The sequence below is a fragment of the Leptosomus discolor genome, chromosome 2 (genome assembly GCF_034619465.1).
Source record: "Leptosomus discolor isolate bLepDis1 chromosome 2, bLepDis1.hap2, whole genome shotgun sequence".
Classification (NCBI taxonomy): domain Eukaryota; kingdom Metazoa; phylum Chordata; class Aves; order Leptosomiformes; family Leptosomidae; genus Leptosomus; species Leptosomus discolor.
The window spans coordinates 82,764,804-82,783,656 of NC_141392.1; the positions used below are offsets into that span (position 1 = coordinate 82,764,804).

General features: G+C 40.5%; 1 protein-coding gene across 1 annotated transcript in view; it reads right to left on the bottom strand.

Moving 5' to 3' along the window:
* Positions 1-1,674: 1,674 nt before the first annotated feature.
* LOC147416034 (uncharacterized) overlaps positions 1,675-18,853 on the bottom strand; it is a 213,934-nt gene continuing 196,755 nt past the window's right edge. Inside the window, 5 exon segments of the mRNA XM_086460459.1 lie at positions 1,675-1,716; positions 1,718-1,864; positions 8,524-8,545; positions 10,184-10,254; positions 10,256-10,292. Coding sequence (XP_086316585.1) covers positions 1,675-1,716; positions 1,718-1,864; positions 8,524-8,545; positions 10,184-10,254; positions 10,256-10,292 — 319 coding nt within the window.

The window sequence follows — 18,853 nt, forward strand, 5'->3', positions numbered from 1 at the left end:
TGGGTTTTGTTGTTGTAAGGCCCCTGCCCCTCTGCTTTCATCATCACACTTCTAAGACTGCCACCCAAATTTACTATTTGCTTTCCAGTTAACACAAACAAATGAGTAGATAATAATCTTAACAAATGTCAAGAAATGTGATGTGGCTGCAAGAAAACAACCTAGCAACCTCTGCAAGGTGGGTGAAATTATCAATCTGCCGTCTGAAGCACTGCATGTACCTCTGAGTCCTCATGCTGGAAAGAAGTGGACCAGCTGAAGTGCAGTGTGAATTATCAAGACTGCAAAGAAAGCCTGAAGGAACTGGGCATGTTTAACCTTAATCCCAAAGAAAATGGAAGGCGACACTTGAAGCACTGGCTGCAGTGTGCAAGAGAATAATCTATTTGCCAAGTCCATTTTGCGTAAAAAAGGAAGCAATAGGCTTAAATTTCTGCAAGAAAATGTAATTGTAATGAAGCACTGGACTAGATTCCCTGGGCAACAGGGAAATTTCTCCCACTGAGCGTCTTTCGGAGCAGGCAGGACAAACATGAATGACATAGGTATACATTCATCCTGCACTGGGACCATGAAATTTGGAACAACACCAAAAAAATCACTTCACCTATTTTTTTTTTTTAATCATTTATTCCTGAGGGGGAGCATAGAAAAGATTTCAATGGTCAGGATGGACTGAGGCATCTGTTTCTCTCTCTCCCATTCCTGCCCCTTCCCCCTTCTCACTCGGTTTGTTTCCCATAAATTACCCCAGAAAACGAAACATTTATTTTCCTTTGCAAGACACCATATGTTCAGGTAAAATAAGAGCTGGGTCCGAATGACCCTCACTTTTGCAGAAGCCACACTTTACAAATAAGATTTTTGTAAAATACCTACACTTTTTGACAACAACAATAATTCAGAGAAAGCAAGGTCTGGCCACTAGTTATGCACTGGCTATGCTTGTTGATTCCTCAGTTCATCAGGAATCTCAGGCTCCTCATCCTGTCTCTGTGCACCATGTTGGGTTTGAGCCACTCTTGTGCTACATGGTTTTTTTCTCTTCTTGTTGTATTTGTTCTGAATATTGAGGCATTTTTAAAAATACTAAAAAGAGCATACAAAATGCAACTAAACCCAAAAAATCAAGCAAGGCACAGTAGGAGAAGAAAGCTTCTGGGGAAAAAAGCAAAGCTGTGTGACAGATGGAAAGGTCTCAATGGATGAATGGTACTACTACAAATAAGTAGCAGGCAGCCAGAGGGAATCAAATAATGATTACAGAAGAAAAACGAGGGTTAAAAAAATGGGGTAAAAAACCTTTGGCACTGGTGGAAAATTCTAGAGTAGCAATGTATAATTTTTTTTTAAGAGAGATTTAATTATATGCTCCTCACAAACAGGGAAATCACTAAAGACAAAGAAGCTAGACAGCTGACAAGTGAGCCAGTGTGGACAGTATAAAAAGCTCAACATGTCCTTGGAGAGGAAGAAACGTACTCCAGGATTCAGTCTGGCATGCCCCCAAACCTGAACAGATTACTTTCTGACGATCAATACCTGTAACCACCAGAGGCCTGTTGCACAGTTTTAAAAAAAAATATATTCAGCTTCAAAGAGACCTGGTCCCAAGCTCACATTTTATTTTTGCCACTGGGTGCTGAGGTAAGAGTTTTGGACAAGGCTCATTTTTCATCTCTTTATAGGGCCGTGGATTGAATACGAAGTGTCGCAGCACGTTCTCAGGGCTTTTCTCTGTCAGTTTCATGTCCCAGAGAGGAACACTCTCAGGATGATGCTCGTTCCAGTTGACCAAAGCTGGTATCAGATCTTTCACAACAGCCTGATTAATAAGTGTTCTTTAATATCCATCACTCTTTATCTGCCTATAAAGAAAAAAATTAAAATACTTATTGTTTTCTTCATTTAAATCTCTCTCTCTTTGGAGAGAGCTAGAAAAGCCAAAAAGGTTCCTCATTTTATTTGAAATGTCACTGATCAGCAGTTATACCCAAATACAGCTTAGTTATGTTACAGAAGAACAGTAGTCACATTTTCATGTAGCATAGTATAGCTCACTAGAAATTAAACCTGAGATTTTTCCCCATAATATAATTTAATCACAAAAATGTGCTAAAAAAAAGGTTTTAGATATTACTATGAGTACAAAGCAATAATTCAAACTTGTTTCAGGAGTCACAGAGAGTTCTGTACAATTTGATGTTTCCTATTACAATTCCTCCTTTCCCTTTCTCACATTTTAGCTTAATATTTTTTTGTCTTTCTCCCATTCATTTTTCAAATACTGAAAGGCAGTGCGCACTTTCCAGGAAGCACTGATGTGATTTATTTTTTTGCCTATCTAACTTAAGTTGCTGAAAATGAACTATCTGAATAAGGAAAAACAAGACAGCAAGGAACAGAAAATCTAAGCAGCTTTTTAAGGAAACAGCCAAAAAGAAAAAAAAAAAAAAAAAAAAGGAAAGAAAAAAAAAAAAGACAGAACAAACTGTATTATTAATAGCAAACTCCAGGATGATGGATGAAAAGAACAACAATATCCTTTAATCATAAAGCACTAACATTCCAGCAGTGCTGGTAAGTGAGTGGAGCAGTGAAACCATTTGAGACTTAAACAGATGGATTAGGAAAGGTTCCACTGCGGGTTCCTGGATAGATTTCAAAACAGCAGCCTGATTAACTAATGCACAAAAAGCAAGTGATTCTTCCAATCAATAAGCTTTTATGTAAGCATATTTGAGTTATAATATTTAAACACAGCAGACAAGTGGGGAATCAGGAATTCCTCATGCTGGGCTAACAAAGCAGTAAGTTTTACTTGAATCTGGAGATCTCTTTTTCTTTCCAGCAACTCTCAAAGGGGTTTTATAGCTAATGTTGTCACCATATATTCATCAATATATTAACAGCTTGTGAAAGTTTTGTGAAAATGATGATGAGTTCCAAGTCAAAAAGCTGCTATTTTTTTACAAATTTTTTTAAAATATTGGTTTAGGGAGAAGTTATCTAGATTTTCACTGAATGATGGAAAATACACATAAAAATCAATCATTGACTAACTTTCCTAGTTAGCACACTTTCCACAAATAATTAGAGGGGGAGTACAATTAAAACCCCAGGTCACAGGGGCTCGTGCCCTTCAGCACAAATAATTTATTTTTCCTAGGTAACAAATGGAAATAGCAAATGGCAATGGTTTTATATGGATATTTTTATATATCTATTTCAAAACATCTTTTAAAACCATTTAAAAGAGGTTACTCTTTTTAAGCAATTATTGGCAATGAATTCTGTCTCTTAAGTGCCCAGAATTGCAGATAGAAGTGTGATATTTCATAAAGGTTTCTGAAAGTGACCTGAAATAGATCTTTATATAAGACAGTATTATTATAAGGTCCTTGTAATGTTCCAAGGATAGAAACAGGCACCAAAAGGGAAAGTTTCATACTTCTGTATGGTACTTGGACTTCTGGGCCATGCTCTCTAGTACTCCGTTTATACCAGAATCAAGAGAGATGCGGATTTATACTGATTATATCTCTGGGTTTCCCAGTTGAGATCTGGCTACAAGATATTAAACCTGACAGTTATCTAGACAGGAGTTTTGCTTGTTTTTCATCATGTAATATTCTCTAGGAAACACTTCTATAACAGTTTCGAGTTTTCACATTTCTGAGTAGTTAGTAGGTTTTTCAGAAGTAGTCCATTTGAGACAAGTAAGCAGAAGACAATTAAGATAGTCAGAAGGTACATAATAAAAGCACTTTATTATATGGTTTTGTGATATCATAGGGCTCTTCATGGCTGTCACCAAATCTGTCTGCAAAAAAAAAAAAAAGGAAAAAGGAAAAATACACTTAACTTACACAAGCCAATACCAATAGAATATTGTGGGAGTATGCATTTAATATGAATCTCTGCTTAGCTTAGCTAACCCATGAACCTAAATGGAGTTTCAAGAGGTTAATAAGGAAAATTATTAGTTCAGGATCAACACGCACATTTGAAGAACACATCCTTAGAGCCTCATAACTCAGCTGGATCAAAACAGCTTTTAACAGAACTAATGAAAGACACACCTGGAGTTTAAGGGCTGTGCTGCTACGAAATTTGCACTGCTTTCCACTCTGCAAAGTTGCCTCAAGGTTAGAGCAAATTTTCGTGAGGACATATTTCCCTATCAACATTTTTTTTAAATTACCAAGGAATTAATCAAATTTCCTACAATGTTCACAACATTTTCAGCCAAAGAAACCTAATATTTGACCAAGTAAGAAAGAACTTTTCAGTTTTTCAAGACACTTCAGAGTCAAATGTCTCCTTTAGTTATAAATATGTCCTTCATTTTTGCCAGCGTACAAAGTACTCATTACATGTGTAGTATTTGTCACCGGTTTCTTGCCTGCTTGAGGCCAGTTTGTAATTCCCTGTTGTGATGTCTCAAGGACTTCACTCTGGCTGGGAGTATTGGACTGCTGTGGTGCTGGGACTGTGCCTCTTTCCATCAAGGAGTTTGGGCTCCAAGACCTACAGAGTTGCTAGCTTCCTTGGCTGCCCTTTAAATTGCCCAGCTGGGTCCTTTGCTTAGTACATGTGTAGGTCTGAATATATATATATATATATTTGCCTTGAGTTTTATAATGGAAATGTTATTCATAAATTAAAAAAGGAAATTGGGGGATAAAATGCTTACAGACCCAAAACCAGTAAGATTATTAGTCTACACTATGTGAACAGTGCCTTTCAGTCCCTGTGGTGTGACCCTCACAGGATGAAATGTCATTGGCAGAGTGACTAAACAGTTGACAGAAGCATGTAGTAAACCTGAAGTATTCAATAAAAACCTCTGAAGGCAGCAGAAAGAGATCCTTCCAATTTTCTGAAAGAGTTTTTCACCTTTCTCAGACTAAAAAACTCTATTTCCTTCTCAGTCTGCACACCAGTTGTAACCCCCAAAACTTCTTTTTCTCTTCAATTGATCTTCAGACTGGGGGAGAAAGAGGATAAGTTCCATTCATGCCTTTCCCCTGGGCCAGGTTGTCACTAACTCAGTCCCCACAATCAGCATACGCAGCATGTAGTGTTTGGAGCAATGGTAGCATAAATTCTCTCTGCTTTTTCTAGTTATTCAAATTCTGTGACATTTTGTGATGATCTGAGGGCATGTTTACAAGCAGTAAAAATACACTGATGTCATGAATAGACTACAACCCAGATGCTATGATTCAACTTCAGCTGCCAATTACTGCTATTTTGAATACAAACAAATTTGAAAGTAAAAACATTAAATCAAGGACATAAAATACACTAAGTAGAATATTTTGAAGTATTATCCTATTTCTTCTATAAGGGGCACTGCAGATTCCAACAAAGGAAAAGAATTCTTGCCCACAATTAAAACAGTAAATAGTATTATACTCTGTGCAGCTACTAGGAATTCAGTCCCCCACAGCTATCTGTGGGATGCTTCACAGTGCCACAACAGGGCAGGTCAACATTTCAACCTCTTACTGTAAAAATTAACCTATTTTTTTCTAACGCATTTTGAACTCTGTTCACAGAAGCCCACATTGCATGAAATTCACAGCTCCCATAGAGATAAATAATTCTCCCTTTTGGCGAACCACTGAGGAAAGCCAAAAATAGTTGAACATACCAGGAAAAAAACATCTCCTTTGGGGACCACACTGTCTTTGCCTCACTAGAAAGAAGAAAATAGATATGCATATATTTGTACAATTACACAGAATCATAAAAACATAGAATAGTTTGGGTTGGAAGGTACCTTAAAGATCATCTAGTTCCAACCACCCCCCCATGGGCAGGGTCACCTTCCACTAGACCAGGTTGCTCAAAGCCCCATTCAACCCAGCCTTGAACAGTTCCAGGCACAGCTTCTCTGGGCAACCTGTCCCAGTGCCTCACCATTCTCACAGTAAAGAACTTCTTCCTTGCATCTAATCTAAATCTCCTCTCTTTCAGTTTGAAATTTTTACTCCTCATCCTATCACCACACTCCCTGATCAAGAGTCCCTCCTCACCTTTCCTGTAGGCCCCCTTTAAGCACTGGAAGGCCACTATAAGGTCTCCCTGGAGCCTTCTCTTCTCCAGGCTGAACAATCCCAACTCTCTCAGTCTGTCCTTACAGGGGAGGTGCTCCAGCCCCCTGATCATCTTTGTGGCCCTCCTCTGGACTTGCTCCAACAGGTCCATGTCCTTACGTTGGGGGCTCCAACATACGTTCTGGAGAATCCTGAATCTCAGACCTACCTAATTATTATATTTCCCGGCTATCCCAAATGTAGAACAACAGTGCATTAATTTCAATTGCTGAGTAATTAATAGCAGTTCTTCCATTTACTGTGAAAGCATATTAAATACCAACACATGTAAAAAAGCATATAATTTTGCATGATATATACAGATATATGTACACATATCTAAATGCAGATGCACTTATATGCAGATGTGTGTGTACAATTTTTTGCTGCGAAGAAAAAATTTTCCTCATTGTTGTCTGTATCTTGTTATCTGACTTCAGCAAGTGGTTTAGCTGGGTGGAGTCCTGCATCAGTGACATAACGCTTATACAGAGAGATTAGATTGCCTTGAACCCAAGATAGTTGCAGGACAAAGGTTTCTCATTAAATCCCTTCTGATTAGCCCTAAAAATGACGCTGGTGACCTTGGAGATAGAGCTATGAGCTTTCTTCATTAGGAGCACTAAAGGTACGATACTGTTACAGTCCTGATGTGCATATGTGTGCAGATCGCAGAATCACAGAATTGCAGGGTGGTAGCGGTTGGAAGGGACCACTGGAGATCATCTAGTCCAACCCCCCTGCTAAAGCAGGTTTATCTACAGCAGGTTGCACAGGATCGCATCCAGATGGATTTTGAATATCTCCAGGGAAGGAGACTCCACAACCTCCCTGGGCAGCCTGTTCCAGTGCTCTGCCACCCTCAATGTAAAGAAGTTTTTCCTCACGTTCAGGTGGAACATCCTGTGCTCCAGTTTGTGCCCGTTGCCCCTTGTCCTGTCATTGGTTACCACTGAAAGAGTCTGGCCCCATCATCTTGGCACCCACCCTTTAGATACTTACAAGCATTGATAAGGTCTCCTCTCAGTCTGCTCTTCTCCAGGCTAAAGAGCCCCAGATCTCTCAGCCTTTCCTCATAAGAGAGATGCTTCAGTCTCCTAATCATCTTGGTAGCCCTCACTGGACTCTCTCCAGTAGTTCCCCTGTCCCTCTTGAACTGAGGGCCCCAGAACTGGACACAGCACTCCAGATGAGGCCTGACCAGGGCAGAATAGAGTGGGAGGAGAACCTCCCTCGACCTGCTGGCCACACCCTTCTTAATGCACCCCAGGGTACCATTTGCCTTCTTGGCCACAAGGGCATACTGCTGGCTCATGGTCAACTTGTTGTCTACCACAACTCCCAGGTCCTTCTCTGCAGAGCTGCTCTCCAGCAGGTGGACCCCCAACCTGTACTGGTGCATGTGGTTACTCCTCCCCAGATGCAGGACCCTACCCTTGCCCTTGTTGAACTTCATTAGGTTCCTCTCCCAACAACTCTCCAGCCTATTGAGGTCTTGCTGAATGGCAGCACAGCCTTCTGGTGTATCAGCCACTCCTCTCAGTTGTGTATCATCAGCAAACTTGCTGGGGGTGCACTCTGTCCCTTTATCCAGGTCATTGATGAATATGCTGAACAAGACTGGACCCAGCATTGACCCCTGCGGGACACCTCTAACTACAGGCCTCCAACTGGACTCTGCACTGCTGATCACAACTCTCTGAGCTCTGACCTTCAGCCAGTTCTCAATCCACCTCACTGTCTACTCATCTAACCCACACTTCCTGAGCTTAGCTATGAGGATATTGTGGGAGACAATGACAAAAGCCCTGCTGAACTCAAAGTAGACAACATCCACTGCTCTCCCCTTATCTATCCAGCCAGTCATAGAAGGCTATCAGGTTGGTCAAGCATGATTTCCGCTTGGTGAATCCAGGTTGACTACTCCAAATAACCTTCTTTTCCTCCACATGCTTAGAAATTACATCCAGAATGAGCTGCTCCATCACCTTTTCAGGAACGGAGGTGAGGCTGACTGGCCTGTAGTTCTCTGGGTTCTTCTTCTTGCCCTTTTTGCATATTGGAGTGACATTGGCTTTCCTCCAGTGAATTTCTTTTTGGATGCTGTGTGCTTTAAGAGCATTCTATTCCTGCTTATATGTCTTTCTGAGTGAAAACACTTTTATCAGATGTTGCTGTAGCCTTCAGATTATATCCACACAAACAAACAAGATATTACTTGGTGCCAAAACATATGTATGTGTACTGAACAATCATCGTTAAAGCAGTCAACATTAAGCATTCAGAAATGGTTGACACTCAGAAGCATTTAGGTAGCTACAGATTTCCCATTGTCTAAAAAAGAAAAGAGGTTTTATAACTGTTTTTCATCTACCTAGAGAAATATTTTTTTCCTATTTAATGAAAGTGCTGTGCTTACACATAAGATACCATCAACCCACCTTTGAAAAAAAGGGTATTTAGGAATGGAAATGCTGAAGTGTCCTTAAACTATTGATATTAAATATTACCCTGAATTAGGAATAAATGTAGATTACAACCCAAGTTAGATATTACATCTATACATAGCACACATTTTAACATCTGTTATACATAAGAGTAATCATGGTTTTGTCCATGCAAACATTCCTGTAACAAATGTAGTGAACACTGCGCTGTAATGAGATACGCCGGTCATATCATGGTGAAAGACTCTGTAAGGTTTAGCCACTTGATGTGTTTGCAGGTGTGAAACATCTCAAAGACTCATTCTGATGAGATGAATTTCAAATTCTGTGACAAGCGTTAACATGCCCTGTGCAGGATTGAGTGTTGAACACACAAAGATATTTATAAATTCCACTTCATGCTTTTAATATTAGTGTAATCAGTTTGCTCTTTCTTTTTCATTTGTCGTATTTATTTCATGTAGCACAAGAGATTGCCATTTCAACGTGTCTGTGTTTCCTTGGTTTAAGGAAAAAAAAAACCTTATGTTTTCTACCCATAGTACATCTGTCCCCCCACCACTGAGTTCATTGTAATCTCTAAACTGTGAGGCCCAAGGCAACAGAAGGCCAAGGATAAATTTTTGCTTTTTGTTTCTGCAACCTTCTCTTTTTCATAACCTTTTTTCTTTTTTCATCAAAATTAACCTTAACTCAGAGGCCAGACTTTAACAACATGTCTAGGATTTGCCTGCTTTGGTAGCCAACAGTCCAATGATCAACAGAAGAACATGCTAGGCACGGCCTTCGCCTTTGATCCCCCAGGCCTTATCAGCCCTTCACCTCCTTTCAGACCTACCAATGGAGATAACCCAGGGCATGAGCCCACAGCAGGACTCAACCCACTGCATTTGTCGCAAGATGTCTTCACTCTCTCTCAGCACTCCACTTTTCTGCATCTTAATCTGATCCTCCTCCTAAAAAGAGTCTAGAGTTACTCAAGTCTGAATGACATTCCTAATCCGCCAGTAGGTAGGGCTAAACCACAGCTCAAGGTTTCCCTTATCCCTTAGTCCAGAAATGAAGCTTGGTATCTCTCTCAGAAGAGCCTGTGCTTTATCTAAGCCATCAAGTCAGCCACAAAACCATGCAAGTTAATTGGAAACATTAAACTGAGAAGGATTCTTAATCAAGACATGACCGCTATTAGCAACTGAGTACTGGGGGAAAAGGTGGATAATAATTTTTTACTATACATAATGATTGTCTTAAATTTGCACATTAGACAAATCCTCAAACAGTGCATGGGGTCACCAGAAATCCTGCTCTGAGGTTCAGCAGTTGCACAAATACAGACACAGCTTACGTGAACCAGAGAAACGAAACCTGTCCAAGATCCTAAAAGCTCCCAAACCGACATGCAGCTTTAATGTGAGCAACTGTAAGATGATTTATTTTTTCAGATCAAATACACAAAGTTCTGGATGTAATTCTGTTAAGCAGTTTTACATCTTGCCACTAGGACTTTTTTTTTTTCCTCTGTGTTAAGCTTTAATATCCTTTCAAATGCATTAATGTGTCCCTGGAACAGACGCTTAGAGACTCCTGCATGCTTTGAATATTTCCACTTTACAAATGGCTTTCAATACTCACTGAGACTTTATGTACCACCTTTCTGGCACCAAAGCTTGTAAAACACTAAGGGAAACGGCTCCTTGCCCAAAAACATGTCCAACAAGCAAAATCTTTCTTCAGGTCATCCCACAGCCAGAAAAAAAAAAAAAAAAAAAGAAAAGTGGGACCATATAAACCACTTGGAGATTTATGTGAGTGTTTGCTTCCCTTTCAGTCAGTTCACATCTCAGGGGCTTGCCTTTGAATTTCAGGTGTGAACAGTTCCTGTGCACCAAAAAGAAGCTGGGGCAAACACAGTAAGCCTCAACCAGTTTGTCTCAAAAAGCTTTATGTCTGTTCCACTTCTTTTTGTCTTTAAATGCTATAGTGAAGCTCAATATCATGGCGGGAGTTCATGCATTGGAAGGATAAACTTCAGACAAACAAGATATGACTTTTAGCAATAGGTTCAATAAGCAATGTCTGAATTTCAAGTCTAGGAATAAGCCTGGATCCTAACAAGTCTTGCATACTTCCATTTTTATTGCAGAGAATTTACACTTGAAATATCTGATTAAGACTGCATGTTACCACCCTATGACCACTCATAGTAGTCTAACAGGGCTGAAAAAATTTTCACTGTAATATTACTTCCAAAACCAATTTATTTTGAAATTCAACTCACTGGACATCTCTCAAAGCTTAGTTGAGTAACTGTGGTTAGCTACCCAGGTGCTTCCCAATTGTGTTTTATTTTGGAAAAGCCACGCTGGAAGAAAGTCTGGAAAATCAGTCCTGGGTGCAACACCAAATCTCTTCTAGTACTCTGACTGTATTGCTGTACTAGCACACAAGTACAGAATTATCCCGTTCTCTGCATGGTTCTCAGGAGCACTTTCAAAATGAGTTCCTTCTTTCCTACCAGCACTGAAGCTGCTTGGTAAATGCCTTTTACAGATCTATTGACATTCATGCTTTTAAAATAATAACTTCATGGACACTCCAGATAATGAAATAGAATTCATTGCAAAATGTATATGACCATCTACCTACTTGTGGGTCTGAGGACTTTACACAGAAGCTAGCAAAATGGAAAAACAATGTCCAGGGCGAATGTGAGGAGTGATTTGTTATGCAAACCTGACAGAAGTCAACGGACAATTTTGTAGTTCGGTGGAAACAAAGATTAAAGTTAATAATAAGAAACAAAATTATAGTAGTATAAAACTAAAGTAGTATAAAATATAAAACACTACAGCATGTAGTTTAAAATGCAATGAAGGTATGTTATCCCTTTAAGCTGAATGAAGCCTCCCCCACCCGCAAAAAAAGTGTCCATCCACAGACTAGTCTTTTTCTGAGTTTTTTCTGAGGACTAAGAAAAATTTCTAAAAAGTTTTGGAAGTGTCATGGTTTAACCCCAGCTGGCAACTACGTACCACCCAGCTGCTCACTCACCACCCCTGTTGGGATGAGGGAAAAGAATTGGAGGAGTAAAAGTGCAAAAACTTATGGGCTGAGATAAAGACAGTTTAATAGGTAAAGCAACAGCCGCACACACAAGCAGAGCAAAACAAGGAATTCATTCACTACTTCCCATCAGCAGGCCATCATCCATCCCCAGGAAAGCAAGGATCCATCATAGTTACATGGAAAGACAAAACACCATCACTCCAAATGTTCCTACTTCCTTCTTCTTCCCCCAGCTTTATTGGCTGAGCATGACGTCATATGATATGGAAGATGCCTTTGCTCAGTTGGGGTCAGCTTTCCCAGCTGTGTCACCTCTCAACTTCCTGTGCACCCCCAGCCTCCTCCCTGGTGGAGTGGTGCGAGAAGCAGAAAAGACCTTGACTCTGTGGAAGCGCTGCTCAGCAGTAGCTAAAACACCCCTGAATTATCAACACTGTTTTCAGCACAAATCCAAACCACAGCAGCAAACTAGCTACTATGAAGAAAATTAACTCTATCCCAGCCAAAACCAGCACATTCTCCACCCGTTATTCCATACCATTTACATCATGCTCAGGTCCCACACTATCCAATACATTCTCATTAACCACCCCCCACTTCCCATCTTTTCATATAATACAGAGATATTCTTCCCTGAGTCTATGGACCATCCCTGTAAAATGTCCATCAAATGTTGACAAATGTCCAAAAACTTCCCCTGAGTTAATTTAGTCCTTGACTTTGGGCTCCATCTGTTATGGTGGTCACTCAGGACAGGAGAAGTTGTGCGTTGCATGGAGTTACTGGGCACCAAAGCCAGCTCAGGTCTGGTTGCTGCTGCACTTGAGCTACTTCTTGTAAGACTAGTCCTCCACTGTTTTGGGTGGTTTCTGATATAATATTTCCTGTAACATGCAACTCAAGTCATGGGCTACAACAGTTTAAATGTATTTGTATTACAATCTCCACCCCTGGTCCCTTTGGGCCAGGTTATAGGGTTTAACATTGCAATGAACTCCTCCCCTTGCCCCTGCTCTGGCTTGGACTTATCCACAGACTGCAGTCCTTTAGAGCTGTACCTGCTCTGAGTGGAGCCTTATCTATAGGCCACAGTCTCTTCAGGGATATAGCTGCTGCAGCATAGACTTAGCCACAGCCACAGTCACTTTTGAGGTGCACCTGTTCCAGCATCATCTTATCCATGGGTCACAGTGCCTTCAGAGATATACTTGCTCCAGTGTGGGCTTATCTACAGCCACGGTCCCTTCAGGAGTGAACCTGCTCCAACATGGCCTTACCCATGGCTGAACTCCCTCCAGGAGTGTACCTGCTCTGTTGTGGGCTTATCCATGGCTGTACTCTTTGAGGTGTTTCAGCATGAACTCATTCACAGCCACTGATGCTTTAAGGTGTCCCTGCTGCAGCATGGACTTATCCACAGCCACAGACATTTTGAGGTGTACCTTCTCCAGCATGGTCTTATCCTTGGGCCATAATCCCTTCCGATGTATACCTGCTGCAGGACAGACATAGCCATGGCCACAGACACTTTGGGGTGTCCTGCTCCTGTGTGGACTCATCCACAGCTCACAGTCCCTTCAGCTTGGGTTCACAGTGGAGTTCCAGCCTGTCCAGTACAGAAGCACAGAAATAGTATCAATGCTCAGGCCATCTGTCAGCCCAGACGCATTGCCATTGCTGTTATCAAAGTGTTCCCAGGCACAGCAGAGAAAGACGATAAGCAGTACAGCAAGCAGCAAAAGCAAAAAGCAGCCACTAATGAGCACTAAACTCTAATACGCCCTATGACAAGAACTGAGGCCTGCTGATTAATAGCTAAGCAGCAATAAGAGCTATAAATTTGGTCTAGCACGTTCCAATCAAATCTGTCATTATTTCAAACCCTTTGTGCCCCATGTTGGGAACCAAAAAGTACAGCCGTGGTTTAACCTCAGTTGGCAACTAAGCCCCACCTAGCCGCTTACTCTCTCCCCGCTGGTGGGATGGGGAGAGAATTGAAAGAGTAAAAGTAAGAAAAGTTGTGGGTTGAGATAAAGACATTTTAACAGGTAAAGCAAAAGCCACGCACACAAGCAAAGCAAAACAAGGAATTCATTCACCACTTCTCATCGACAGGCAAGTGCTCAGCCATCCCCAGGAAAGAAGGGCTCCGTCACGCACCACCATTACGTGGGAAGATGAACACCGTCACTCCGAACATTCCCCCTTCCTTCTTCTTCCCCCGGTTTTATATGATGAGCATGATGTCATATGATATGGAAGATCCCTTTGCTTGGTTGGGATCAGCTCTCCCAGCTGTGTCCCCTCTCAACTTCCTGTGCACCTCCAGCCTCCTCACTGTTACAGTGGTGTGAGAAGCAGGAAAGGCCTTGACTCTATATAAGCACTGCTCAGTGGTGACTAAAACACCCCTGAATTTTCAACACTGTTTTCAGCACAAATCCAAAACACAGCCACAAACTAGCTGCTATGAAGAAAATTATCTGTATTCCAGCCAAAACCAGCACAGGCAGACCACACAACAACATGCATTGAAGCATGCTCTAGAGCACACAGCATAAGAAATTAAGAGGAGAAATTAGGGAGGTGCATGCAGCTGCAAGGCTAGGAACTTGGGATCACATGGATGTTGTGGGATAGGTCACACAACTGCAGTGCTGCAGTGGGCGGATACCGGTTCTTCAGAAGGGACAGGCCAGGATGGCAAGGAGGGGGAATTTCCCTGTATGTGAGAGCACAGCAGGGATGCATAGAGCTCTGCCTAGGGATGAGTGATGAGCCAGCTGAGACTTCATGGGTCAGGAGTAGCATGAAGACCAACATGAGCATTTGCTACAGACAACCTGATCAGGGAAACAAGGGGAAGAAGCAACTTGAGGGACAACACAAGGTGGCACAAGCAACCCAGGAGCTTTTTGATAATAGTTTCATGATACATATGGTCAAAGAGCTGATGAAGGGAGATGGTCTGCTGAATCTCATACTTACAGATATGGAAGAAATACTCAGGGATCTGAAGGTGTAAAAGTCAAGTGAGGACTTGGTGCAGCAGCCACCAGGTGGAGTTCAGGATCCTGATGGGAGGGAACAAAGCAAAAAAGAAAGATTACAAGCCTGGACTTCAGGAGAGGAGACTTCGGCATCTTCAGGGACCTGCTTGAAAGAATCCTATGGCCCTGGAGAGAAGATGGGTCCAAAAGCCTTGGTTGATTTTCAAGTATCACCTCCTCCAAGCTCAAGAATGATACAACCCAATGTGTAACAGTGAAACAAAGATATCAGGAGGTCTGCATGGATGAAGTCACAGGTTCTGACTAAGCTCAAATGTGAGAAGGAAGCCTACAAGAAGTGGAAGCAGGGACAGGTGAGCTAAGACGAACATAGAGAAGCTGTCCAAACAGTGAATGGATGGGTTTAGGGAATCCAAAGCCCATCTGAAGTAGAATCTGGAGAGGGGCATAAAAGGCAATAAGAAGGGTTTCTACAGGTGTATCAGCAACAAAAGGAAGACAACAGAAAATTTGTGCCTACTGTTGAATAAAGCAGTGAACCTGGTGACAAGGGACACAGAGAAGGCCAAGGTACTCCATGACTTCTTAGCCTCCAGTTCAACTGCTAACATTTGCCCTCAGAAATCCCAAGTCCCTGAGACTAGTGGGAGTCTGGAGCAAGGAAGACTGACTGTCAGTGGAGGAGGATGGCTAGGGGTCATGTAAAGAAGCTGGACATAAACAAGTGCTGAAGGACTTGGGCAATGTCATCGCGAGGCCACTCTTGTTTATCTTTGAAAGGTCATGGGAACTAGAGGATGTTCCTGAGGACTGCAAGAAAATAATTGTCACTCCTGTCTTCAAGAAAGGCAAGAAGGAGTCAGTCAGCTTTACCTCAGTCCCTGAGGTGAAAACAAAAACAAACAAACAAAAAACCCCAAACGACAAAAACACCCAGAGAAAATTATCACGGAATCAATTTCCAAACATATAAAGGATAGCACAGTAATTGGAAATCAGCATGGATTTACAGAGGGGAAATCTTGTCTTACCAGCCTTGGAGACTGGGCAATCTCCAGAAGTGCCATCCTGTTATTTTGTGATTCCGTAAATTTACTGAATAATAATGGGGAAGAATTCGTCCACAGCTCATATGAAATTAAACTCATGTCATCAAGCAACAGTTTCCTATTCCTGGCTTTAAAGTACAGGAAAATTGGTAATACCTTGCATCTACACGATATGTTGCTTTTGTTTGTCAGATAGCACAAGTATGTAAAACCTAAGAGTAAGCTGTATCATTTTACGCAGGAAGGACTGTAAATTTCTTCTGTGAATTTCCTCTGAAGAAGAGCAGCACCCGCTTGCCTGATAAAGTTGATCCATTCGGAATGCTGGATGAGGCTTTGAAGGAAAAAGACTGATAGGTCTGATTGTTCCCTGCTTTGAGGCCATAGTGTTTTGGAAATGATTGTAGTTTGGTGAGCAGCACTAGGTATCTGTGACTGAAGAGAGATGCACAGGAATCAAGGACGTGAGACTTTGCATTCTATGCTGACCATGGAAAAATTCTCAAAGTGTGGACTCTACAATAAAGTGCTAAAGACAAACACTTCTGCTTTCTAGTTTTTGCTGTGTAAGAGGCAAGTCAAAGGAGCTTATGCAGTAACTAAGGACAAACTAACTCTGAGAAGGAAGAGCAGAGCTATAAGTTTGTAATATCTATTGCCAATAAGTCAACGTACTGAGCAAACGTAGCTATAAATTTCTTAAAAAGAAAAGCATGCTTTTTTCTTTAGGTTACATTATACTTCATATTTTCCTGTGACATCTATTTTTAACTACATTGTACTCTGAACGCAAGATTTTAGAATGGTCTAAATTAGTCTATGGTGATTACCCACATTGTGCAATTTACTACTATTTTATTAATGCAAGATTAAAGATAATACTTTATTAGAAGAGGTAACAGCAGAATTAACCTCTATTTACCCTGACATAATAAAGATTTAATAAAACATGGGAAAATGTCAATGAACAGCATAATTATTCTAACATGAAATTTAAATGTAACTTAATTCTGTATTCTGCATGTTTAATGCTTTAAGATTAGTCATCATTGTTCTTTTCTTCCTTCTTCCAGTGCATGTTTAAAAATATTTCAAGCACCTGCAGACAACTTGCTTATTAAATGTGTCATAATTTATTTTCAAATTCAGAAACATTAAAACAAAAAAATGACTGTTTTTTGAAAGAAATTCACCAAACCCCTGCAACCAATACATATCTCCATATCTCACCCTTGTCCAAATTTTTTACTATTGAATCAAAGAAGATTCTTACAGTTTTATTACATCAGACAGGCATCAAAGGGGCAGAACACATAGGATTGAAAAATAACACAGCTGCACTTTGCAATGGAGTGTTCTGTATCTGGCCGTGTTTTGTTGTTCATGTAATACTTTTCAATAAACAAAGATGTCAATCAACTTTCTTTGCAGCACATCACATTTCAGATTTAAACCACTTCAGACACAGAGCTGCCCCAAGCTCACACGTTTAACAGATAAAAATTCAGCTTTCTGTCAAGGCAGAATACAGTATTGATTGTAGACTGTATTTAGGCTGGTGTCTGTTTGAGCTATATTACTTTCAAACTCATACGAAGTCCAATATAGACACACCATACAAAATGTGTTTCTTTTCTAGTGTAAATTTTTTTTTTAATGTTCTGCATTGATTAGTGGCAATTTCTAAATAAATTACAAAAAAGCAGCCAGGGCTAAAGTCTATCCAGAAATCAGTGATGGGGGGAGTTACAAAAACATGATAGTAATCATGAAAACTTTGATCACTTGATTTGATTCTAGTGCTTTGTAAATTAGCATAATTATTCAAACATGCTTCATTAAAAATCACGACTGTACGAGTCCTTCAGTTTAATGATCCAAGAACATACAGAATGAGCTAAGCTTTAAATAAATACATCAACTTTGTACTAGATGGTCATGTCGGAGACTGGCAGGTTATTTATTTAAAAAAAAAATACTGAATGCGCTCTTGTTCCTTGCACAGTGTAAGAGGCTGATGACTTGCTAAAAGGTGCAGCATGCTAGCCAGTGTATTTTACTGTTTATCCTCACATTCACCTGAACTTCTCTTGGGATACCAAAAGGTTAGATACTGTGTCACTCCTAAGATACTGGGAGATTGGCATAAAATCCCAGTAAATCTCCAACTAATTACATTTGAACTGTAGGTGTCACAGTTGATTTTGACCTTTAAAGGTTGGCAGAAGTTTGACAGGCCTTAAAGTGGCCCCACACTCCACAATGCTTATTCTATCAAAATTTAAAGGAATGAATAGGTGCAGAAGTTAAATGTGTATAACAAAGTAAGTACCCCTTTTATTAATACACAATGCCCCAGAAAAATCAAAGGAGTACACTTATCCATGGCAACCAAAATCAAGAACGTGCTAACATTCTCCTAAAACTGTAGCTGACAAAACACCAGTTGGCAGCACTGAAGGGTTAAGAGAAACTTAACAAATTTGACAGAGGAAGAGGAAAACAAATTCCAAGTTAAGTTGTCACTCTCTGCGTAATTCCATATATATATAAAGACATGGCAGGGCAGCTCTTGTGTGCTGCTGTGAGTCAGGTTCCTGTTAGATTGTTAGTCTTAATCTGGCTGTTTAGTTTGGGATTTTGCTTTTCTATAGTATTGGGTAATTGAGAAGCAACATTTTATCCACCCACAACAATTATCTCTGCTGTGAAGTACCATTTTACAACCAACCACTTCCGCAAAAAAAAATATCAGTTGTCCAGAAAAAGAGTGCATGAAATCTTTCACTGTTGGCTCTCCGGCCATGATTGAAGATGCCCTACTGTCCAGGCTGTGAATATCCCAGCTGTCATCCAAGCACCACAAGCTACTGAAACAAAGCTACAGCAACAGCAATAGCTAGCAGAGACTTTTGCAAGCAAGAAAATGAAGAATATTAACTCTTTCACATTAAAAACTTGGCCTCATAGGTCCATAAACTTTTATTTAAATGAGAATGTTAAAATACTTTTGACAGAAAATGAGATGGTTTCTGAGAAGGTTAATTATTTCTTATAAATGTATGCAATTCAGAAATCATCAGCTTTTATTATGTTTCTGCAATTTTTGGATGGAGTTTTCGTGCAACTGTGGTGGATTAAACATTTCTTAACCCAGATTTGAATCTCAGTGAGAG